We start from the raw sequence: 25,534 nt of genomic DNA on the forward strand, positions 1-25,534 counted from the left end.
GGTTCAGTGATCTGTGGGTAAATAGTTCAGTTTAACCACACCCTATATATAATAGGAAAGAGAAAACAGAACTGCAATAAAAATTCCAAATTGCAGAGGGGAGAATGTGAAACATCCGGTGGCCATCAGTCCTCACACATATTACAATCTTTTTGGGCAGAAATGGCAAAGACTCCCTATCTTGCAGTGAGGTGAAGGTCTGGGGTTGCCTCAATTTCACTCTCCAAGAGGATCTCCCTTGTCCAACCTCTTTAGAGGACCATACAGCTTTAGCAGCCACTGCTGGTTGGTGTAACACTAGAGTGTATGAGTGGTGGGGGATGGGGCTCTGAGGACTGATTTAGGGGTTGGGCAATCATTTTGGTCACTGGGAGATTTCTCTGTGATATAAATCCCTTGTGACTTTTTTTTTTAAAGGATTTTATTTATTTGAGAGAGAGTGAGCAAGAGAGAGAGAAAACGAGTGGGGGAGGAGAGGGAGCAGCAGACTCCCTGTGGAGCAGGGAGCCGGACGTGGGACTGGATCCCAGGCCCCTGGGATCACGACCCGAGCTGAAGGCAGACCCTTAACTGACTGAGCCACCCAGGCGCCCCCCTCATGACTTTAGTTGGCTCCCATCTGTGTTTTTGGTTGTGATATTTAACTTTATGTGTCAACTTGACTGGGCCAGGTAGTGCCCAGATATTTGGGCAAACATTATTCTAGATGTTTCTGTTAGGATATTTTGGATGAGATTAACATTTAAATTAGAAGACTGAGGAAAGCAGATTGCTCTCCCAAATATAGGTGGGTCTCAGCCAATCAAATGAAGGTCTGAAAAGAACAAAAAGGCTGACCTTTCCCAGAGTAAGAATTCCTCTTCCTGACCACCTTTGAACTAGGACATTCCTTCAGACTTGAACTGAAACATTAGCTCTCCTGGGTTTCTAGCTTGCTGTCTCACCTTGCAGATCTAGAATTGTCAGACTCCAAAATCACATGAGCCAATTCCGTATAATAAATCTATTTCGAACTGGAAGGTATTATGCTGAGTGAAATAAGTCAATCAGAGAAAGACAATTATCATATGGTTTCACTCATATGTGGAACATAAGAAACAGGTGAGAGGACTGTAGGGAAGGGAGGGAAAACAGAATGGGAAGTCATCAGAGAGGGAGAAAACCCATGAGAGACTCTTAACTATGGAAACAAACTGAGGATTGCTGGAGAGGAAGTGGGTGGGATGATGGGGTAATTGGATGATGGGCATGAAGGAGTGCACGTGATGTGATGACCACTGGGTGCTATATGCAACTGATAAATTACTGAACACTACACCTGAAATTAATGATGTACCATAAGTTGGCTAACTGAATTTAAATAAAAATTAAAGAATTTTTAAAAAGACAAGAAAAAAATATTAAATTTCTCTTTCTGTATACACACCCTTTTGGTTCTGTTTAGAGAACCCTGATTAATACACTGGTCAATTCCGTGGGTTAGTAATAAAAGTAGAGATCTAGTTGATTATAATAGCTTTTCATTTAGAGTACAGGTTTGGGATGGTTATAATTAAGGGCTTCTGCTTCCATATTGGCCTCTGTCTGGGGGCAATACAAAGCAATGACCTAGAGAGGGGAGGAACAGCCCCTTTGCCAGAGGGCTGCACACCAGCTGCATCTTTTCAAAAGTCATGGATGTCCCTTTGGACAGGTTGGAAGGGTATAACAAGAGGATTCTAGAAGAGGCTTCGGAGATCACACTTATTCTAGGTCCTAATCTTTCCCTTCTCCCTTATTTTGCTCAAACTAACTTAACTGTAGGAAGGAATCTGGCTTTTCCATTCAGTCGAGGATCCCAAACTACTGCCTCAGTCTACTTGGGACTACCCATCACAAGCAGAAAGCATTTCTTATAGCAAGGCTCTATTTTATGCTTTCTTGTTTTTTAGAGGCATTAGTTTCAAGGTAAATCTCTCTTTCTTATAAGATTTACAAAGGCTTTGGGGCGCCTGGGTGGCTCAGTCGTTAAGCGTCTGCCTTCGGCTCAGGTCATGATCCCAGGATCCTGGGATCGAGCCCCGCATCGGGCTCCCTGCTCGGCGGGAAGCCTGCTTCTCCCTCTCCCACTCCCCCTGCTTGTGTTCCCTCTCTCGCTGTGTCTGTCAAATAAATAAAATCTTTAAAAAAAAAAAAAAAAGATTTACAAAGGCTTCAACTTATAATCAATCCATCCTACAGCCTGAACTTTTTGTCCAAGTCCCTTAATTTGGCACCCCAGGGAGACATATGAACTGAAGGTCTCAATATACATTAGACAATGGAAAAACCAACTATTCCAGTACCACAAAGCAAGAATTGCTAATGGTCAACTATAGTCCTTGTCCTCCAACACCCATTTAATTCTCCTCTCAGAGGAGGTCCACAACTTTTAGTCAATCACATTGCCACCCAGCGTCAAGACTTTCTTTGGTTTCCTTGTAAGTAGGTGTGGCCACATGGCCAAGTTCTATAAATGGGATGTCACAGAAGTGCTGTATGCAACTGCCATAAAATGTCCTTAAAGGGAAAGTTAAGATTATTTTTCCTTTATGGACAAATGTTGTCCCTACCAACACTCTAGTCTAGGACAGAGGCTCTCCTCACGATCTTGATTCAGCCAATTCCATAATCAAGGGCCTATAACTTGCCACACTTCATTTTCTGGTTTCAAATTCTGATATAGTTGACAGAAAATCCACATACAAATACTTGAATAAGGAAAAAGAAAAGGAATGTATTGGCTAGTGCAACTGAACACTCCACGGGGATAGATGGCTTGGCTTCAGGCTGGCTCTCCCTACAGTAGCAAAACAGGCTAACCCACTTGCAGCCTTACATTTTTACAGCAGGGGAGAGTCCATGCCCTGCCTGTTTTATAGTTCCCTCAAACTGCACCAGCTTAGGCCACTTGCACAGTTGGAACCAAACATGTGGTCACAGGAGTGGGATACTCTGATCTGTTTAGGCTGATGAAAACCCACCCAAGAGCTAGGGTTGGGCTTAATCCTATCCAAACCAGATGGCTGAGAACAAAGGGGAGCTGGTAGTTTCCCAGAGGAACTCAAGGCATGATTACCAGAAAGAAGGGGGATGCCTGTCAGGGAGCAAACAACAGACTTTTACTATACCTTTTAATATAATCCATACTTGTACCATCATTTGGCCTCAGCTTTCTAGATTCCTTACTACTCTTTGGAGAATGACAAAATGGGACTGTAGGAGATTACAGATGATAATGAAGTACTTCTGGGCGGGCTACATTACAGAATTTCAAATCAAGTACTTTTTGATGTGTGATATAAGCTGAGACATAACTTGCTTGCCCTCTCACTGCTAAGGGGTGCCCAAGTTTGGTGGGAAAAAGAGAATCTGATTGCTTAGAAAGAAAACCAAGCCACATCTCACAACTGCTCCCCTTGCCACTTAGGAAAGTGAGAAAAGAACCTCTGGATTGTGTTCTGCCTTTGACTGTCCACACACAGGTCAGCCACAAACAGTGGCTTCCTTCTTACAGAGTCCCATGAATTCATTCCCGCGGAGACTGGATGCCCGCTCCCACTTGGCTCTCCTCAGCACCTCAAGTTTTCCATTTCTAATGCTTAGAAGTTCTGTTTGTGAGGGTCCAACTGTGGCAGAAACTATTTACAGGCTTCTAAGATGCACTAGCGACAGAGGCCAAAGATGTTGGCCGAACAACTGACCAACCTATCCAGGGAGAGATCTGAAGCAGAGGGTGTGAACAAACACCTTCCAATCTGTCAGGAACATGGAAAAAACTGCTGTCTCTTCTGTGTTGGCGGGGGCCCAAAAGCACAGCATCCCAGCACCTGGTTAACCAGCCACCGAAACTTCAAAACACAGAGGTTGGACCCTACTGTTTTTCTTTAGGTCAAGAGTAGGACCACAGGGCTTCTAGTTTTCTAGGAAAACGAAGAAGTTACTGGGCATTTGGGACTGTCTTTGCACCACAGACTTATACCATATGGACTTAAACTAGAATCAACTGTTCAAGGAGCCAAAAGAAATCATGACACCAAGAGGTGGTGTGTGACGGTCTCTTCTCAAAGTAGAAATAACTTTGAGTGCTTAGCAGAAACCTGGGAGAAGGGAGGTCTTTCTAAAGTTAAGAGCAAAACCACCATTCCAGAGTTCCTGCATGACATACCTAGGGAGATAGAAAATTCCCCCTTTAAAAATCAAGTGGTTTAATGTACTTCTCTCCTTGGTTATATAGTTTAAAGCATGAGAAGTGGCTTGAGTTCTATGGAATTAAGAATGAAAACTCACATTTCCCTGTTTACAAGGCCTTTCATTTGTCTGCTCTGGTCTTTTCATGGGTTTCCTCCCACCATCCCATTTCCACTCCCGAAGCCATTCCCGATTCCCAACAGGTCCTGAAATGATACTTCCTCCCATGGGTTGTCCTAACTACCCCCCAGCCTGACCACCTCCCCCAAGCCTGTCCTGTCCTGTTTTATAGTTCCCTCAGATTGAGGCAAGGCTCAATCGCTCTCAGCTGGAGTCACCAGCATGCCCAGCACATGTCCCTCCTGCAACATGACAATCATTAACAGTTGTCTTTGCATCCTTATGTCCTTTCCCCGTGGGCCCTATCCCAAGGAGTCCTGGAGAGCCATGTGTCCTGAGGTCTGCTGCAACTGCTCTGAGCGGTGCTCAGATTGACAGTACACAATTCATAATGGCCAGCAAAACAGACTTGAGCCTAATAACCCTGAATCCACTGAAGGAAACTGGCATAAGCATTAACAGCTGCTTTCAAACCAACTGAAGTGACTGAAGTTTTTATGCTCAAACCAGCGAAATATGTGAGTACCATGGATGAAATACCCAGAGAGGAACAAAACATACTAGGAGAAACTCAGCCTGCTGTCCATCGTCGAAGAGAAAAAGCTCCAAGCAAAGCAGTTTCACAAATTATGAAGAAACTGGCCTTTTCCAAAAAATGACCAGACCAAGCTCACTCAGGAGGTTATGTAGCCTAAAGGTTAAGAACATGACCTCTGAAGCCCAACTGGCCTTGGTTTGAATCCGGGCTCACCTCTTTACTCTCCATGTGACTGACCTGTGGCTCAGTTTCTCTGCCCATATCCTACAAAAGGGGGATGATGGTACTGTACTCAAGGGACTCTTGAGCCCACATTTTAACATCTCTGAAATCTTTAGTTGTGAAATAGCTTTTGGCCAGGCCACAGTCACGATGTAGTTCTCACTGCTTGTGCATACGTGGACTTGGTGGCTGTTTCTGGTGGCACGAGTGGATAACTGCAGCCTTTCAGTATTTGGGTCCACAAATCACTGTCCTGATTGCTGGGAAGCTCTCAGAATGCCTTACCCATAGTTTCACTTAGGTTTTTCTTTTTATATTAGCACAGAGTGATACAAAAACTTGTCTCAATACCCTATTACATCAATTCTGCATTATTATTTCATATTTTACCATCTTGAGTCAGGATGTGTCACACAATTCTGTTTTTCGTTCCTGTAGGTATACAAAATAGTGTGTCTTATAAATCGATGGAGTGTTAGTTTTTTTTTTTTTTTTTAAGATTTTATTTATTTGAGAGATAGAGAATGAGAGACAGAGAGCTTGAGAGGGAAGAGGGTCAGAGGGAGAAGCAGACCCCCCTGCTGAGCAGGGAGCCTGATGTGGGACTTGATCCCAGGACTCCAGGATCATGACCTCAGCCGAAGGCAGTCGCTTAACCAACTGAGCCACCCAGGCGCCCGATGGAGTGTTAGATTTGCTGAAATAAAATGACTAAAAGAGCTCTCTAAGTATAAACAGTCTAAATTGAGTTTTTAAAAAGCATTATGTCATTAATGTAACTGGCAGCCATCTTTTCTTTCTTAGTGTTACATAAAATACACATCGTATCATTAATGACATTTTAGGTTCAAAGAAACCCAGCAGTACCTACCTCACAGGATTGTGAGGATTCAGTGACTGATAGTTATGTTTACAATGGTGCCTAGATTATGCTAAGTTCTGGGTTTTTAGCTATTAATATTATCCTATCAGTCAGGGGTTTTGCCATAGATTGAAGGAGATCAATCTATAAAAATTAAAACTTTTTATAAAATCTTTTGATCTAAAGAGGTTTCCTACTCCTCCCACCTCATCTCAAAGCCCAATCTTCCCTGAGGGCTTACGTCATGCCAGTAACTGTGCTTCCGTTCTCACGCAAGTATCAACCATAGATTTGGCCCTTTAAGACTCGAAGAATTTCACCAATAATTATATAGACAGGAAGAAAGATAATGCCAGGTACAGAGAGGAATCAAGAGAAGGAAAATATTCAAGCTCCATCATTTACCATTTAGCAATTTGGCCTAAGAATAAGCTTTAACCTCTATGCTTGGGTTTTTCATCTGTAAAATGGATTTAAGGTAAATCCTGTCAGTGATGCTGCCAACATGACCATTCCCATTCCCCACCTAACCCCTGTTCACAAGTGGCAGGTGGGCTCAAATTCTTAACTCTTGGTGGAGTTGAGGAATACGAGAGGGGAGGTGAAGCTGGGGAAAGAAATGGCAGGCTGTCTCAGGAAGTGGGGAAGCAGGGGGTGGGTTAATTTCAGATAAGGATGATGAAACAGGCATCACCTACCTAGGAGATTGCTGGACTCATGCTGTTATCCTAGAAGTACAAGTCAGATACAGGACTGACTCAGATTTGTCCCATCGACATTTCAGCCTGAGTGACATCTGCCACCATGTGGTGCCAAACTACAGAATGGACTTGGGACTCTATGGTCAGCTGCTCGGAATTCCTGGACAGTTAGTTGTACCAACGCAGCCTGTCCTATCTTTCAGCCTGCAACAATGCAAACCCATTTCACGTTACTGCATTTTTTGTTTTGTACCCCACTTACTGCAGGGCTTTACTCTCACATCCACTTCACTAGACTGTTGTGAGAAATCTTAAATGTTGATCCAAGTACATAAGGTGCTTGGAATAATGGTTGGTATTTTGTAAGCTATTAATACATGTTAGCTATTACTCTTATTATTAGTATGATGTTAAACACATTTAATAACCAGTATGGCATTAGCATCAGACAATCAGGAGACACATCCAGTGTGAACATTAACTATGACTTCTATATGTGGGGATCACAACTATTACTGCTCAAGCCAGGTCTCAGAGAATAGGTAGAATACGTCCACGGAGAGACAATGCACCAGAAGAAAGGCACAGAAGGGCGAAAAAACCTGGAATGTCCATAAAACCTTTATGTTGTTTCATGACTGAGGCAAAGGGTGGAAAAAGAAAGGGGAGGAAGGGGGGGAGGGAGGAAGGGAAGGGAGAGAGACACCAAGGGAGGAGGCTGTAAAACTAGGAGGTTGGGGCCAAGTCATAAAGGGTAAGGGTTTTGGTACTTTATTCAGCAAGAAAGAAAACCGGCAATAGATTTGTGTAGTAGCTCATCAAAGGCTAAAGGATGCATTCAGTTATGAAGTTCAAAATGAGCGAAGTTGCCACACTCCAATATGGGAAATGTTTACATTATAGTTCTTTTTAAAGAACATGCACACACATACTTAGGTAGCTTTCACTGACCAAAGTTGAAAGAATACACTTTGTAGTGAAGTAAGATCCCCCCAAATTTACTTAAGGGCCTATTTTTATTTAAGTAGTGTTCATTTTTAAAAGTATTTTCCTCCAGTACAACTCTAATTTCAATATCAAAATTTCTCAAATGTTGATGAAACTGGAAGTTTCCAAATCTGTGATGGCAATGGATTGGTGCTGTGTGCATGTGATGAAACCAACAGCAACAAAATGTCAAACACAAATGGAAAGTATTTTTTTTTAAAGTCTATAATGGCAACTCAAAGCAGCAATGGCATCAAGTAGGAATTAAAATCTCTAGTTAAAGCCAATGCGGGTTTACAGGTTAGTTTTGAATTTTACTCCTTATGTTATTTCAAATCAGAAGACTCTTGCTACTCAAACTCAAAGAGGGTACAACGAACATCTGTTAGTTTTGTATTCTCAGTAACCATCTTGCCTCTCCTGTTCCCTACCCTCTTCCTTTTTCTGATAATTTCTCCTTCCTCTGGGGTAGCTCCTCTCTGGATCAGCTCAGGGATGGAATGTGATTGAATGTAGGCAAAATCAAAGTTCTTTCCCAAATTTTGTATAACGTGCTGCCATGCTTTATGATGATGTAAACTGACACTCTCAGTGGCTGCCATCTACAATTCTCACCTCACTGCCTCCCTCCCCAAAGACAAAGTTGGCCTGAAAGAGAAAACCAACCCAGGAAAACACAAATCAGAGCTAGGTATGAGAGACGGAAAGATGGCTTCCTAGGGTGTTTGGACCAAGTCATGCCTGGACTTCCCTGTATATGAGCCAATAAGTTGCCATTCATGCTTATGCTAGCCTGAGTTGGGTTTCTGTTACTTGCAACTGAAGAACAATTGGTTAATACAGTATCTACTTGAAAATAAATTTTAACACAGTAGTATATGATTAAATAAAAGCAGACTGGTATCTTTACTTAAAACTTAATGACTAATATGAAATCAGGTATAACACACTGTATATGTCAACCAAATTAAACCAAATGTATAAGAAAATTGTTGGCATTAGTTAGGTGTTTAACATTTCACTATACACTGTGAAACCTGAACCACACTACTTGCTACAGGGAAACAAATTGGCTCAACTACACTTTGGAATCTTAAATACCTATTATACTAACTCTCTTTAATTCCTATTTATAATATGAACAGGTGCAAGCTTTGTTTACTGTAATTTATGGCTATTAATCCCATATATAATAATTAGCAATTATGAAAGGCCTACCTTGCCTTTGAAATCATTGTTTAAAAAATAAAGAAGGCCAGGTGAAGCTTTCCTCCTTTTAAAATGTGATTCATGAACAAAATGCAGGATGTTGAACTTAACATGGGCCAGGGAGTTTGTTTATTCATCCGAGTTTATCAAGAATCCAAATGGAGAGGGCCTCAAAAAAAAAAAAAGAAATTAAGTCTTAACTACTATCTAGGGCTCTTGGTGAATTATTCCCACTTCACCCCCTCCAAGCAGTTGTCACAGTTACCTCACTCAAACATGTTTATTGTAAATCCTGTGGGAATAAATATGTATATTAATCAAATGAGCTGATAGTTATATTTAAGGGAACTATGCTAAATTCTTTCCTAAGGAACAGTCTATAATTGAAAAATCTAATAGAATTCTAGACTATAGGGATGGCAAAGATGCACTGCATCATGCAGATGTTTTCCCCCTTTCGGGGGAAGTATAGAGCAGGGGGGAAAGTATAGGATAAATCCTTTGGTTGTCCAGTTTTCAATTTAAATTCTAGAAGACATGGAACTCAGTACTTTTCTTGGAAATGAGACTATGTCATAATAGATTTCACGATCAGGAAACTGCTCTCCATCTGATATTCAGATCATATGCTCCTGGTGTGTACTTTATCCCACTTTTCCCACTAACAATTCTGTGACACATTTGATTCAATTCATCCTATTTCTTGCCTGTTTCAAGAAAACAAATTTCACTTTTAGATTAAGTATGAATCCTTTGAAATCCCATTTAGTTGTCTCCCCAGAAATACTGTGAAAAACCTAATTCTACAGAAACCTTTCACGTATGAGGAAGATTCCTGAAGCTGCTTTAGGAAGTGTAGCTATTTCTCAAATTGCAATACCTTATTTTCTATGAATTACAGTTCCACTATTACTTTTATACTAAGGGTCTTTGTGGCATTATTGTCTTTGGATTTGCTTCTCCAGTTTTGACCTCCAGGTTACACATAATTGTGTTCTACAAGTTTCTCCTACGCTCATCTTCTCATTTCTATTTTTCCCAAGCCTCTTTAATTAATGCCTCTGGCTTCTTTTTGGTCTAAAACTTATCCCAATTATAAACTAAAAATGAATTCACCAATGTCCCATTTTATCACTGTTTTCTTAACCATTAAGTACACAGATGCAACACAGATGTAATAATCTTTTACTCTTTTATAGCCATATTGCAATTTCATAACTGTATAAATTCCAATAAAACTAGGAAACTTTAATTTCAATATGTGAGATCATAATGTATACAGAGCTGCCATAAGGTATAAATTAAGCCATGTATATACATAAATGCACATATACATTCCAGTAACACTTTGAAGAGTTCCAAGTGTTTCTTTCTTTAGTTATTGCTGGATGTTTCAAAACAGCATAAAACTGCTCATCACAACACCCCTGTATGGTAATGAGGAGAGTGGAATGGGAACGGAATGAAAGGCACAGAATTCATAATAAGACACAGCTCACTGTGCAAACAAGGAGAGCCAAATTTGTGAGCACTGATGGTTCAAACAACGAGAAGCCATTGATTTTGCGAACTGAATATAAGAAGTAATAGTTAATAGTATTTATTTATCCTTTACATGTGACACTGAACTAGATGCTACCCAAGTAAAAAAGACCCACTCAGTCATCTCAAGAGGGTGAGTTACAAATAAACCCCAAAGACAAGAATAGGTAACGATGGGTCAGTCCTCCTGTGGCTACATGGTGTGTCACACAGCCTTTATGTTTAGTGAGGTTCTACCAACGAGACTGCCAGCTTTGTGGCTGACACAGGTGATTCTTGGGTTTGGTCTTGCATCAAACTAAACAAAAAAAGTTTTCAACCTTGGAATTAAGCATATTAAAACCCTGGGCCTAACTGAAATAAGCACTATGCTGGTCAGGTGCAGAAAAGGGGTTATTACTAGGAATAAGGGCCTTATAAGTCAATCCAAGAGGCTAGAAAATACACCTTTTAAAAAAAACTTTTAGATTGTTTAATTACTCTCAGGGAAGCAAAAAATTCCAACCGCCCACTGACAATATCCCAGTCATCCAACAGCTAGTCAATGCATAGTCAGTCCTCTGCAATTGTCTGGGAATTTTCACCTTCTTCCTCCAGAAGAAGTGCTCAATTTTCATTGCCAACGTTCTTGGGAGATTCACTTTTCACTGAAAAAAAATAAGTAAACATTCAGTCAAGTGTTTATACTGTTTCTGTTTAGCTTGTTCTGTTTTTCCTTCTTCTCTCCTCCCTTCTGATGCATACCAACAGCACTGCTCATGGGGACAGACAAACCATGTCATGTTCCAGGCGGCCGGGATATTACAGTTCTGGCCACAATAAAGAAACGATGTCTGAAAGTGGCAATTATAGTTTGTGAGGCAACATCCTTCCTGACTCTGTGGAAGACTTGGGAATGGTCACTTCACAGTTTGGTTATGATCCCATATTCGTACCAATGGAAAGATCACTATTATCACACAGGCTGGCCAAGTGTGGTTGGAATATATTTTTCCATAATTTTTTTTTTTTTTAAACTTAAAATTGAGGGTCAGTGTATATTGAGTGAATGTGGGCTCAGAGAAGACTAATCGCCATCTCCTTCCTTTCATAGGAAATATAACGTAGAGCAGAAATGGAGCCCCTTTAAAGGAGCTGTCCTGACTGGAGCAAGCAAGACTATGATTCACTTACTAAACTGAGAGTTCCTTAAGGAGAGAGACTAGATCTTTCCTCCTTATATCTAACCTCCCAGTGTAGCCTGTTTGCTGAATCAATATGAATGCAAGTCAACCAGAGTAACAGCTCTATTTCATTGCATAGTGAAGCTAAAAGGAAATAATATATTAAAACACTATGAAAATTAAGGTTAAAACACGGACTACTTTGCTTCAGCCGTATAGCCTTTTATTTCCATTGTGTAGATGAGGGAAATCAAGCTCAGAGGCAGAGTAAATGCTCAAGGGCCCACAGCTTAGTAAGAGCTGATGCTAGAATCATAAACCTAGATCTTGCCTCATATTCAACCATCAAGTTCCGTGGGGTTTGTCGATGGTACCTAGATTTAAGATTGTCCCAGCAACCACAATGTTTACTGAATCCTTTTTTATGAGGAAAGGACTGAAACAGGTTCAATCCAAGATACAGTCCTGATCCTCATGGACTTTTATAAACTCTAGGCCAGTCCTTCAAGTATCTCCATGATAATACAAGTCAGTTGGTCTCCTCTGGCTTTCTTTGCAATGTATACACATTTTATTATAGCACCTATTGCACTGTAAAGTTCACATGTGTGTTCTTGTGCCTGAGACCCATCCCCATCTCCCCACCCCAATATGTCACACACAGTCAAAACGAGGAAGAGAAAGGGGGGTAAGGAAGAATGAGGGGAGGAGAGAGGGAGGGAGAATGGATGAAAGGATATATTGGCCCAACAAGAGACTGGTGAATGAGTAGCTCCTATGTTATGTATTTTCACTAATTGAAGTCATCAGTTTTGGGTTGGATTCCTTTTCAAAAGGCAGAGGCATTTTCTACTGGAGTTATCTTAGAACAACAGAGAAACACATTTTGCTGATATTTTTAAATTAATGGAGCTGTGTACTACTGCAGTGTGGGGGAAACCCTTCTCTTGCTTTGCTTCCTGAACTGTCCTGTTTTCTTCTTTTACTGCACTCCATTTTTTTTTTCTTAAGACTGAAAAGCAGCAGCTCTTATTAAATCATCTAAATCTACCAGCTACCTTTGGCAAATAGGGACCTGTGAAGCAAGTAACACCATTCTGAGCACTTCCCACTGGACTGATACAAGATGGGTGATCAGCACTCCACATTTTCAATCTAGTGGGCTACCTTAATGGCTCAATCTTTTATAGTCAACCTTTTACATTCCTTAAAAAGCAAAAAGCAAACAAACAAAACTTGCCTATTGCCCATCAATACCGGCAGACTTTTGAAAAACTGTGGCAATCTACAACCATAGCAAACATTGTAACAATGATCAAGTGTGAAAACTACTGAATGCCAGCCCAGAAACACATTTTTCCCAAACGAGAAGAGAGACACCTTGTGCTATGAACTCAAGATCAAAATCCAACATTTTTGCCTCCGGAGAGAGAAGGAATTTCAAGGCATTCCAAAGAAAATGCCCTGTTCTTATATAACCCTCCTCCTGCATTAAGGGACCACCCTGCAGAATATTCAAAGCTATGAGAATATACAAAAAAACAGATACCTTGAAGTGCTCACACAAAGAAATGCACGTACAAAACACCCGGCATTATTTTTAAAGTGTATTTATGATGTGACAACACTGTTATGGTCCTTAAGATCCTGTCAGACCCTCATTAAGTTTTTTGCCACAGCAGCTCTAAAGGGTCCTCTATCCTGAAAGCATGAGTCACTTGTCTTCCTGTAAATAAGTCAAATATCATATACCCACCAAAAAATAGCCAATTTTACTTAATCAGGTTCCAAGTACACTACAAAAATAGCCTTTTCATTTTGCTTCGTTACAGGAAGCCTTCATTCAGTGTGCATTCCTAAACAAGGTGAAAGAGGAGCTGTGTGTGCTCTGTTTATTTACACAGACATGTTTGCCCTGGCTAGTAACCCACATTACTAAACAACTTTCCCTGAAACTAACATTTAGAGCTATGTGAATTATATTAAGGAAAAAGTAAGGTATTACACAGCTAAAAAAAAAAAAAAAAGTGAAATTGGTCATTTATAACACTCTTATAATTTGAGAAAATAAAATCAGATATTCTCAAATTGTGAAAAATATATAGTCAATAATTAATCTAAAGATTTAGAGGCCCATAACCGATTATTAGAAACTTCACGTTTGCTACCTAAAATTCTAGATTCAAATTGTGATGCTGACAAAATTTTGGCCACTTTGAAAAAAAAATTTCTCTTTTGCTAAGAAAAAAACCTATTATATACATGTAAGAGAACACCTTAAAACAAAGGTTACTGCCTATTTCAGTCTATACTGCTGGTGTAACAATAAAACCTAAACCACATGTTTCGAGTAATATTATTTAAAAAATAGATTTCAATCCAATCCAAGGATTCACTGGCCATCTGGAGACTGTTAAAATGAAACTTGGCCTGTAACTATTATTCTTAGCTGAAAGAGGTATCTCATGGTTTTGAGTTGAGTCACCTTTCTCCCTTTTAAAAAGTAATTTCTGAATTTTATTCATCCTCTAGAATTTGCATTCAGAAACACAAGTAGCTTACTCTAATCAGCAGCTGCAAATATGGTTAAGTCATTTTAGATACTAAACTTTTACATATACCATTTCCAGTTTTAATACTTCCAATTCTACTACTCACCAAAGAGGGACAAGTATCTACTTTTAAAGAATCACTAAAATGACAAGGAATATAGCCAAAGAAACAAACATCAAGGAAAATAAAACCAGTGTGTTTTAAAAAAGGAGATAAAGGTCAAGTCACTGTCACTAGCTTATTCTAAACACAGTCCAAATTTTAAACATGACATTCTTTTAAACATTATCCCTTTCTATAAGGTAAGATACTAAAAATGTTTTATAATCCCTCATTTTAGGAATCTCTAAAGAAAGAGTTTTGACTAGAGAGTAAATTTATCTGATATTGGACAGACTGTTACTTAAAGGCTATTAGCTTTAAAAAAGACAAAACCTGTAGAACTCCAATAAGGCAAAGAATGTCGTTTTATAGCCAAACTTACTCTTTCATTTTGAATTGATATTATAAGCTACGTGCTCTCAAACACGACAGAATCAGCAGCTCATTCATTTGGTTCTTTACATTAACTATAGCTAGCTATAGAGCAAATTCAGTTAAGTGTGTAAATACAGTGGGAAAACAAATATATAAAGAAATAAACACAGTTGTGTAAGTGCTCAGGTTCACTAGAATTATTCTAAGCATTACAGGAACAAATTTATATTTACCTTGGTGAAGAACTTCCATGTCATGACTGGATTCTTTTAATACCACATGTAATGTTGGATACTCAATGATCACTTTGTTCCTCAAATTGTCCCGGAGACTTTTGTAAGGATCCAGTTCATAATACCTTACAATAAAAAAAGCAAAACAAAAATTAAAAACAGCCCTAATATTCAAAATTACTAATAAGATATATCAGAGCCCCTTACATTAAAAAATTTTTAAATGTTAATGACATTAATTCAATAGTTATTTCCTTATAATATAGTAAGTTTAGTGCCTCTAAAAAAACCAGTTAAAAGTGCTATTATTATACACGTTCTAAAGCTAAATAAAGAGCATATCAAATAATTTGACATTAGAAAAGCTTGAGAACAAGTCATTTTCAGATCAAGGAATAAAGACTAACTTTTATACAATATCTATGGTTTGATGTGTCATGAATTCTTCCTGGATCAGGCAATGACTAGTTCAAAACTCAAATTCCTCAAATATATTTAGTTTGAGCCTTAAAAGAAAAACAAAAAACTATCCCATGATAATTTTCAGGAATATATGGTGTTAAAATAACTGGTTACAAATACTTCTGTAAAAAGTTAATTCTAATTATAAATAGTTCCAGAAATTTACATTGCCATACAATTAAATTTGGCCTTCCTTTATTTTGAAATAAAAAACAAACAAAAAACAGTGAGTTTCTGGATGAGCTTAAAACACAAAATTTAAGGAATATGGAGTTTATCAGTCATGACATAGCTGTCAAATGTGTCACAGGTAATTAGATGCTAATGTTCCTTAAGGTATGAAACTCTCAAGTCATTACTTAAAAAAAAAAACAAACAAAAAACACTTTTTTTTTTTTAGTTGATTAAAGATGCATTCCCCTAACATTCTCCCCCTTGCTTGCTTTCTGGAGTAGCAGAGAAAGGGGTGGAGTTTCACCTAGCTCATTAGGAGTTGCATATGGGTATGTGTTGGCATGTTAATATCATGTCACATTAAAGATGAAAAAGTTGAGAACATGTCCACCAGTGTAGTCATAATTCTCCAACTTTTTTCTTCCATCTCTATTTTCTTCCACCAATGACAGATGATATTCACATGCAACACACACATCCTAAGGGATACCCAGCCTGATGGAGCTGTAACTCCATCCTTTTCCCTCCCACTCAAGAAAGCATACTGGATACAAGTGATCAAGAGTGAGGTTATCACTGGAATATATTTGAATCTGCTGTAATTTTGTTAAGAGTAAATCACTTACAAACTTTGGTATTTCCTAATTAGTAAGAGATTATTTGCACAGTAACTCGTAGCTGAGTGAGACACGCAGTGCACTTCTGAAGAACTCCTGGTGTAGTGATCTCTCTGTAAGTTTGTTCCATGGAATACTTCTCAAATAAGGGGAAAAAAAGTGCTTAACAAAATGAAAAGACAAATCTGCTACAGAAGCTGATTTCTTTTTCAGAAGTAGGTGACAAGTGAGAGAACAACTATACTTGACTTATGTTTGCCTGACTACATTCCCTACCCTTGGAATTCCATTCTTCATTTTAGAGTCATAGAAAATTTTTTATGTTGGAAAAAACATGAAATGCAAAATACTCAGTTTTCCTAAACCAGCCACCCCAGTGCCCCATAGGCCATGGAATGCATACATTCTTTTCCCTGTGTAATGTAACACAGATGTTCTTACAATACTTTAAAAGTGGTTCCAGCATTCAAGGATTAAATGCTTCACATCTTTTAAACATATTTCCCTTTGAATTAAGCAGTGTCTTTTTTTTAAAGTTAGCAGTAATTACACATAAGAGAAAAATGAGATTGAATTAGGTATCAAAGTATAAGATTAACTTTTAAAGTAAAATATAAAATGGATATAACCAAATTTTTCTTAGGAGAAAATAAGACTTGAATTCTCAAATGGGAAATTTTCAAGTAGCATCCTACAAACACTTGCAGTAACTTATCTTCTGTGAATTTAAATGAATCACAAGACTTCTATTAAGAAACATTTCACAAATAAGGGAATGTTTTCTACTTATTTCAATTTTTGGTAATTTTCAGTGTAGACTTAACATTTTAGGTAATTTGTTTCTTTTCATAATATTCAATCTTCATTACGTTTCTCTGTATCTCCAAAGTGGAATTAAAAAAAAAAAAAATTCTTCAAAAGCCACATGGTAACTGGAAACCTAATACTCTTGCTGATACAGTATAAAATATGTTCCCAACAGAGGAACATCTAGAGATACTTAAAAATTACCATATAAGTTATACATTACTTCAACCTTAAAACTACAATGCTTACTTGTTTAGTTAAAAAAAATTTTTGGTCCCTGTTTTATGTGTGTAGCAGGCCCTTCTACTTTTCTTTCTACTTTAACAAAGGACTTGGGATGCAAAAATTTATAAGAACTTATAAATGAATTATTTTTAAAATACTGTATTCAAATACAATGAAAATCTGGTATGTTGTATGGTTTTCATTAGAACCGCTGAATTTTATTTTGTGTTTACCCTAAAATGTTGCAAACTTCTAATCACAACAATATTGGTACTGAGTGTCAGTAAGCTTCTAGGCTTCAGCTTTCAAGTCTGTTAAAGAGGTTGGACTTCACTAGACCATCTTTTAGCTGAAATCCTGAATTTCTTTATTTTTCTACTACTAATGGTTACTCTTAAGTCTACCATTAAAATTTGCCCGTAAACGTAAAAAGAAAATTATGTAAACTGTTTATAAAGAAAAGCCATCAAACACATATGGGGTAACATTTTGTGACTTGTAGTTAAATGAAGCAGCAACTTTTAGTGGCTGCTTGGGTTTGGGGCCCAACACTGTGAGTTAAAGTCCATCACTTACTGGTCTGTGATTCTGGACAAGTTACTTTACTTCTCTGATCCCTAGTTTCCACACGTGAAACTGGAGAATGACAGTGTCACTTCAGAGAGTTATTGTCGGGTTAAATGATAGAACAAAGACACTGCTAGCTCAGTTACTGAAGCCATGAACAAAGTTTTACATCTGTATAATTACCTAAAATAAAACACATTCTGATAGGAACTTTAGTTCAGGACAGTCATTGGACTTCTTCAGAGTAACAAAGAATGGCACTTATTATGTTAGCACGGAAACACATATTTGCCTTTTTATGCATTTTACATTTTAAATATAGAATTACAACTTTCAAACTATTATTTTAGATCACATTTCCTTCCAGGAGGCTAAAAGTACTTTGAATGTTTCCATTTCTATTATCTTTAGGCAAGTTGTAGAGTCCAGCTTGACACTGCCTAAAACATTTAGGCCTTAGCTCTTTTGCAAGCCATTAAGTTACTGAATCCTAAGGGACAGCTTTATCTGTTTGAAATTTGCTCAGACTCTGGAGTTCCCATTAGTAGAATGGCTCTACTACTCTAAGACAAACTACTTAGGTTTGGAAGAATTAAGACACCAACATTTGTCTTTTTTTTTTTTTTTTTTTTTTAACCCTTAGGGACCTTCTCAGACATTTCCTCTTGTTATTTCACTTGCTCACCCTCACAGGCTTGCTAGCTGACCCTGCTCCAGGCAGCTTCACAGGGGCATTATAAGGGCAGCATGGCTCAGTAGGCTAAACAGGTGTTACAGTGATTGACATTATATAAATAAAAGTTGTCTTGATAGTCAAGGGTGTGTTTTTAATCTTGGCTCTGTTACTAACTTTCAAAGAAACTGCCCAAGTTCTCAACTTCTTCCTCTACTTTATTTGCAAATTAGGATTTTAAAAAAATTTCTCCTAACTCAAAAGAAGACAGAATTTTAAAAAGTCACAAACCACTTTATTTCCTATCACTGACACTTAGATCATTTCCCTTTCCCCTCCCAAAAAATACTGAAACTAAATATGAATATTCTCCAAATTTAATAATCTAATAGTAGTCCCTAGGCCACAGAACTTTTCCCACTAGAAAATAAAGTCACTGGATGAGGTGATCACCAAGTTGACTCCAGCTTTAAAATTCTACAAGTTTTGATGTATTTTTTAAGGATCTTATTTATTTAACAGAGAGAGAGAGAGCGGACAAACAGGGGGAGTGGCAGGCAGAGGGAGAGGGAGAAGCAGGCTCCCGGCCGAGCAGAGAGTCAGACGCAGGGCTTGATCCCAGGACCCTGGGATCATGACCTGAGCTGAAGGCAGACACTCAACTGACTGAGCCCCTACAAGGCTTTTTTTTTTTTTTAAGATTTTATTTATTTGAGAGAGAGAGAGTGAGTGAGAGAGCATAAGAGCAGGGTGAGAGGCAGGGGGAGAACCAGACTCCCCACTGAGCAGGAAGCCCGACGTGGGGCCTGATCTGGGGACTCTGGGATTATGACCTGGAAAGGCAGACACTTAACTGACTGAGCCACCAAGGCACCCACCCTTACATGTTTCGATATTTATGTGATATTTATAGCACTTAACTTATGTTCTTAACCGTTGCATTTATTTCTCAATCTAGATTTCTGAGTTAAAAGTGCAACTAACTGATTCCAAATGTACAAGGTTGAATCTTTGGCTATTAAAAAAGTTACTATATATGTATATATGTATGTAAGCAAGCTCTATGCCCAGTATGGGGTTTGAACTCACGATCCGAGATGAAGAGTCGCATGCTCTACTGACTGAGCCAGCCAGAAGCCCCAAATTAACCTTAATATAAATCAGTTATCTGATAGTTAACTGTTTTTAAGGTATGGTTCATCCTGGCGTAACTGAATTATGGCTTTTGAATCAACTACAAACTAATTTAGATTCACATTTATCAAATTCCTTGAAAATAATACAAACTTTAAAGTACTAAACTTTAGGTAATAAAGTAGAAAGTAAATGGATTAGAGAAACAAACTGGTTTTCAAAATCCAAATGAAAAGGAAGAAAGAAACCAGATTGTTAAAGAAGACGCAGAGTAGGAGAAGAAAATACATAAACTGAAACATATAAAACCAAACTAAGTACAGGGGTCAGAGAGTTTAAATTCTTCTGTTTAAAAGAAAAAGGTACTATTTAAAATTTCTCCAAATAATATTCCTATGTCACAATTTCTGTAATTCATACAGTCCAAGTCATATTAGAAATGGATCTTGCCAAAGTTGAATTTTTTTCTTACCTAATTTCTCCTAGTTTTCATATTAAAAAAAAAAAAAGCCAACAGTAGTTGAATTAATAATTTGCTGCACTTTATTTTGGGATTTTAATATAGCTATGTAAATGAGGACTACAAGTGCTTGATATGGGGCACCAGTCATGAGCTGGGTAGTACAGACATATGCCTTCTCTTTCAAAAGGAAAGCTCAACCGTTCATAACTGCAGTGGTAAATGATTCTAGTCTATCCACGGTATGAAAGCTACGGGATGTGGTAAAACAGCGGCCAATTACATATTTTAAAACTTTAAGGAGAGCCTTACAAGGCTCTTAACTTGTTCTAGATGCCATTTGTTCAGTCTTTCCTGATTCTTACTGGAAGCTCAATTACTTTTAAATCCAGAGGCTTGGGTTCCAATCTTAAGATCCTTAAGGATCTTAAGGTCCTTAAGATCTGTGACTCCTCAAGGGTACTCCATTTTCTTCATCAGTATAATGATGGAAAAGTTATCTATCCAAGGGCTAGCTTGTAAAGATTAAATAAGTGAATTTAACAGATGAAAATGGAACTTGTCCAATAAGATTTTATACTCCAAAGATTTTTTATAATAAAGCATCTCTAGGAGGGAAATGACATACTAGTCAGGAATTATGTTCATGATGTATGGTGAGACTAGTTAGTAGAAAAAGCATATCTTGTAGAGAGACCTAAGTCCAAATCCTGGCTTTGTAACTATAAATTGGTTTCTTTTGGGTAGGTCAATTTCTGAGCTTAACTTTCCTATCTTATAGAGATATAGTACGTACTTCATTACAATTAATGCATGTGGAAATGTAAACACTTATTCATCAATTAATTCCTCAAATATTTATTTAGTATCTACCACATACAGGTGGTCTGCTAGGTAACAGAAGTTCACAGAAATAAATCCCACAGTTTACTGAGGGTACTAGTCAAAGAAATAATTACCACATTTCATTGGGACAAGTGCTATGATAGAAATGTAACGCTAAGTAGATACTCAAAAAACATGCTCTCTTCTTCCTTACTCACCTGCACATTCTTTCAGGCTGCACAGCACACTCAATATCTAGGTACTTCATTTGCTAACCCTAGCTACCTCCCCCACTTAACTGGTTCTTAAAAGCCCTCCTCCTTCAAAGACTTTCTAATATAACATAGGGAATTTTAATTAGCCTTACTCTTGTCAACAAAACATATTTCTTTTGGTACTAAATTGACTGTAAGAGTATGATTACAGACAATGTTCAAAAAAATTTTTTTTAAGATTTACTTATTTATTTGGCAGAGAGAGTGAGCACAAGCAGGGGGAGTGGCAGGCAGAGGGAGAAGCAGCTCTCCTCAGAGCAGGGAGCCTGACGCAGGGCTCTATCCCAGGACCCTGTGATCATGACCTGAGCTGAATGAGCCACCCAGGCACCCCTTAATCTTCAGTTTTTATTAGGAAGTATCATTTTGCAAAATATGATCAGTTTCCTCAGAGAAACTTTTGCTTAAACGTTAAATAGTTCATGAATTAACTACATCACAGAATTATATCACTTTAGAAATGGCAAGAATTTAGTCTTTTTTTTATCTTCCAGCTGAGGGCAATGAAGCCCTGAGAAATTAAGTACCTTACTCAGGGTCATTCAAGGAGATGCAGGGTTGGGGCTACTGAAAGCAGATCTTGAATTCCTTCACTCTACTGTTTGCTTGTTCACTTATTCCTCACTCAATACATATTTACTGAGGGTCTACATTGTACCAGACACTGTTCAAGGCTCTGGGAAAATAGTGGTGAACTATTAGGTATTCACTAGAGGTCAAGGATGAAGGCTTTTCAGGAAGAAAGTATATGTATAAGGAAGACAGAGTCAGGAGTAAGCTAGTGTCCACAGGACTAAGTGGAAAGTAGATATGGGAATATACACAGAATTCATAGTTTGGGTACTTATAAAAAAATTAAAGAGAAAGGTTGGAGGAGGTTGAAGCTCTTTGGCTAAAATGAAATACCTGAAATCACTTAGAAATGTCAACTAATCATGTCATTATTACCACCGAAGAGTATATAAAGTTGGTTACAAATTACCGTATAACTAGAATGTATAAATTTAGTACATTAACACTGAGAATTAAAATATATTTCCCAGGACACCTGGGTGGCTCAGTTGGTTAAGCGTCTGCCTTCAGCTCAGGTCATGATCCCAGGATCCTGGGATCGAGTCCCACATCGGGCTCCTTGCTCAGCAGGGAGCCTGCTTCTCCCTCTGCCTGACGCTCCCCCTGTTCTCTCTCTCTGACAAATAAACAAATAAAATCTTTAAAAAAATAAAATATATTTCCCAAGCTTTCAGAGAAAACTCTCACTTTATATTTCTCATAATTTCTGTAACTAGTAATGAATATAGTATATATTTGAAATGAGATCACTATGGGAACTGTAGACTTACAATCTAGTAAGAATCTGACCATCATATCACTTTGGATCTTCAGTACAGCCTCTCAAATTAAAATTCTCAAGTTCACAACTACTGAAACTTTAATAGTTGTGCTTGCATCTGTCCTGTAAATACTAACCCAGCTTTGCCAACTGGCTGAGCTTCAGATTCCCTACAGCTAAGTTTACAGTTCTTATCATAAAACTGCTTTAAGTAGAGTTCCCCGCATAAAACCCACTGGATATGTCTTCTCTGATAAAAATATTTAGTACCTCACTCTACGTATTTCCTTTATATGTATGGACATTCTTCAGATTGATTTTAACATTTTCTAGTCTTCAAATGATCTCTTGCTTCCTTTGTTCTAAGGGCTAGATCTGAAATGCGGTCAAAGGTTAATACCATTTTGAGCATGTACTCATCTTGATCATGGCTTTCACTCTGAAAAATAATCAACAATCCCAAAAAGGCGTAACAAAGAACTGGGGTTGGGTTTACATAATCTAAGAACATGCATTTTGTCCATTTACGGCATGTGCTCTATTGAAGAAAACATACTAATGCATTGGGAGACAGGCAGGCCTAGGTCTGGATTTAGGTACCACCATTTGGTGGTTACGAAGCTGCAGTCAGGGCTCTCTATGCAATTATAATGTGTAAAACTTATAATGCATGTATAATGTAACATAATCATAATGTATACAAATGCTTACCAAAGCACCTATAAAACAGTAGAGGCACTCAATAAGAGGTTGTTATTAATAGTTACTATGTTTCGTAAAGATACCTATTTGCCTCTAGATTTAACCTTGTTTTAAACTCACCCTTGCAGCAAACTTTTTTGTGTGTTTGGGAAAACTTATTCAGGATCTTCACACTTTTTTGGTTATATATAACTTAAAATAGTTTTGGAAAACAATGATACTTTTGTGTATATATATATTTTGAAGATTTTATTTGAGAGAGAGAGAGAAAGAGAGTGACAGAAGAGAGAATGCACATGCCAGTGAGGGGAGGAGTAGAGGAGGAGGGGGAAGGGAGGGGAAAGAATCTCAAGCAGACACCGCACTGAGCGTAGATGAGCCCATTGTAGGGCTCAGTCTCACAATTCTGAGATCACGACCTGAGCTAAAACCAAAGTTGGACGCTTAATGGACTGAGCCACCCAGGTGCCCCACTTTTGTATATTTTTAAATAGATTATCTAAACTTTCATTTAAAATCTTTACTCACAAGTTTAAATAGATGCAAAGAACATAATTTATTGTGTAAATACTTATTTAAAATGAAAATGTTACCTTACTCTTAAGTAAATTCACTCAAATCTAAATACCATAGCAATTTAATACCGATTATCATCCATTTAAAATGCTCTTCTCTTTTTCCCTTTTTTCCCAAGCTCTTCCTTAATAATTAGAAATCTTATATGGTTTCCTCTTCCTCTTGAACTTGTATTTCCACTCCCAATTCTCCAAAGAATTTTACCCTGAGTAATGCATTTATGTTTGAAAATCTTTTATTGATTACCCATTTATACTTTTCTGTAACAAAATGTGTATGTAAGCTAAAAAATTAATTTTACTACCTATGACCTTAATACTTTAAATGTTAAAAATACTTTATTAGTATAAAATTGATCAAAACACAAACATACTACATTTGAAGTAAAATTTTTACTGGAAATGCATCTCATGATGGGCAATCATGGGTGATGGCATCTTCTATTACAGGCAAGTTTGCTTACTATCGTTAAGTACTCATTAATAGAATCAAATTCCAAAACGAAAACAAGGAAATTTAAGTAACCCCATCTAGAGACATACTGCTGTCTTTACTAACCCTTCAGCATGGTTACTTTCAAGGGATCTAATAAAAAGGCAACAATGGAGCCTGCAATTTTCATAAGACAAGACATCTGAAAGTAATTAATGCTGTTCTTAGACATTCTGGAATTCCTTTAATGTTCTCTGATAATATATTTAATTCTGTACCAATATTCTCAAAATAATGTTAACTTCTAACACCTTGTTTTCTAATGGCAGGACATTTTTAAAAATCCTAACTTCTAACTACATACTATAAATTTCTTATTTAGTCTATCTTCAAAGTATATTTTTTAATTATTTTCTGTAAGCCTGAAATAATTTAATTTTCCAGTTCCAGTTCAATTAGGCAAAGGGTACAGACTAATATCTTTAAAGATGTAAAAATCTGATTTCAAAAAATCCATCTTAATATCAAATTATATATTTCTTTATACATCTTCAACAATTCAACTGAATAAACATCTGCCAAATACTTATTATACAGAAAACATGTCAAACACTGTATGGGAACCAAAAATGTCCTCAAGGAGTTTACCACCCTGGCCAGTGTTTCTCAAAGTATGATCACAGGGAAAACTTAGGATGCAGAGACTGTAAAAAATGCAGGTTTCTGGGTCCTATATGAAACTGATAAACCAGAGCCTCTGAGGGTAGGCTGGAAATCTGTATTTCCAACGACTGTCCTAAATGATTATGATGGACACTGAAATATGAGAAGCACTTTGTGAGAAAAGAAATACAGGTTAAATGTTCAGTTGGGGAGATGTTTAAGGTAAGGAGGAATAACTGGCCAGTAGGGATATGGGTTAGGTGAAAAGCAAGGAGGGGTGTGGCAGGGCTATGAGGAAAGGCAGGCAAGAGACCAGGCTCTTAGAATCAACTAAAATCTGTGCAAGTACAGGAGGGTAGTGTCCCCAAGAAGAGTAATAATCTCCTGTGATGCTCATTAAGTCAAAGCCTAAATAATACTTTAATTTGGCTTGGGTTTAAAGTCTAAACTCTTAACTTTAGATGCCAATCTTTGGAAATAGAATGAAGGCAACTGGTGTGTGCTTCCCTCAAAAAATGACAAGTCTCACGTGTCTATGCAAAATGCCCATGCCTTCCACTGGGCACTTGTTATGCCTTATATATAAAATACGTATCTATTGTAGCATTTACCATATATCTACCTTCTCTCCTAGACTGTGAGCTCCTTGAAGGCTAGTCTTTTAGATGCCTGTGTAACCCTAGTGCTTAACACTGAGCTGGCATAGGGAACGGACTCCATATACTTTAGGTCAAGTTCATTTATCAAAAATCCTGTCTTTTGAGCAGGAACTGCTTTTTCTGAAGTAACTTTT

General features: G+C 37.8%; 1 protein-coding gene across 4 annotated transcripts in view; it reads right to left on the reverse strand.

Moving 5' to 3' along the window:
• The window catches only part of ZNHIT6 (zinc finger HIT-type containing 6), an 80,847-nt gene that overhangs the window by 13,255 nt on the left and 42,058 nt on the right, over positions 1-25,534 (reverse strand). The window contains exons 9-12 of one of the 4 annotated variants that reach the window (XR_014144933.1): positions 14,817-14,941; positions 10,975-11,037; positions 8,858-9,017; positions 6,650-6,856 (exon numbers count right to left, since the gene is read on the reverse strand). Coding sequence is in view for 2 of the 4 variants with exons in the window: in XM_031029451.2 (XP_030885311.1) it covers positions 10,997-11,037; positions 14,817-14,941 (166 nt within the window). In the remaining 2 variants the exon portion in view is untranslated. Of the gene's footprint in view, positions 1-424; positions 9,018-10,017; positions 11,038-14,816; positions 14,942-25,534 lie in introns of those variants that run through there. The other 3 variants (XR_014144932.1, XM_031029451.2, XM_006734562.3) reach the window with 3 other exon arrangements.

The sequence above is a fragment of the Leptonychotes weddellii genome, chromosome 4 (assembly GCF_054177405.1).
Source record: "Leptonychotes weddellii isolate Sample4059 chromosome 4, ASM5417740v2, whole genome shotgun sequence".
NCBI classification, from domain to species: domain Eukaryota; kingdom Metazoa; phylum Chordata; class Mammalia; order Carnivora; family Phocidae; genus Leptonychotes; species Leptonychotes weddellii.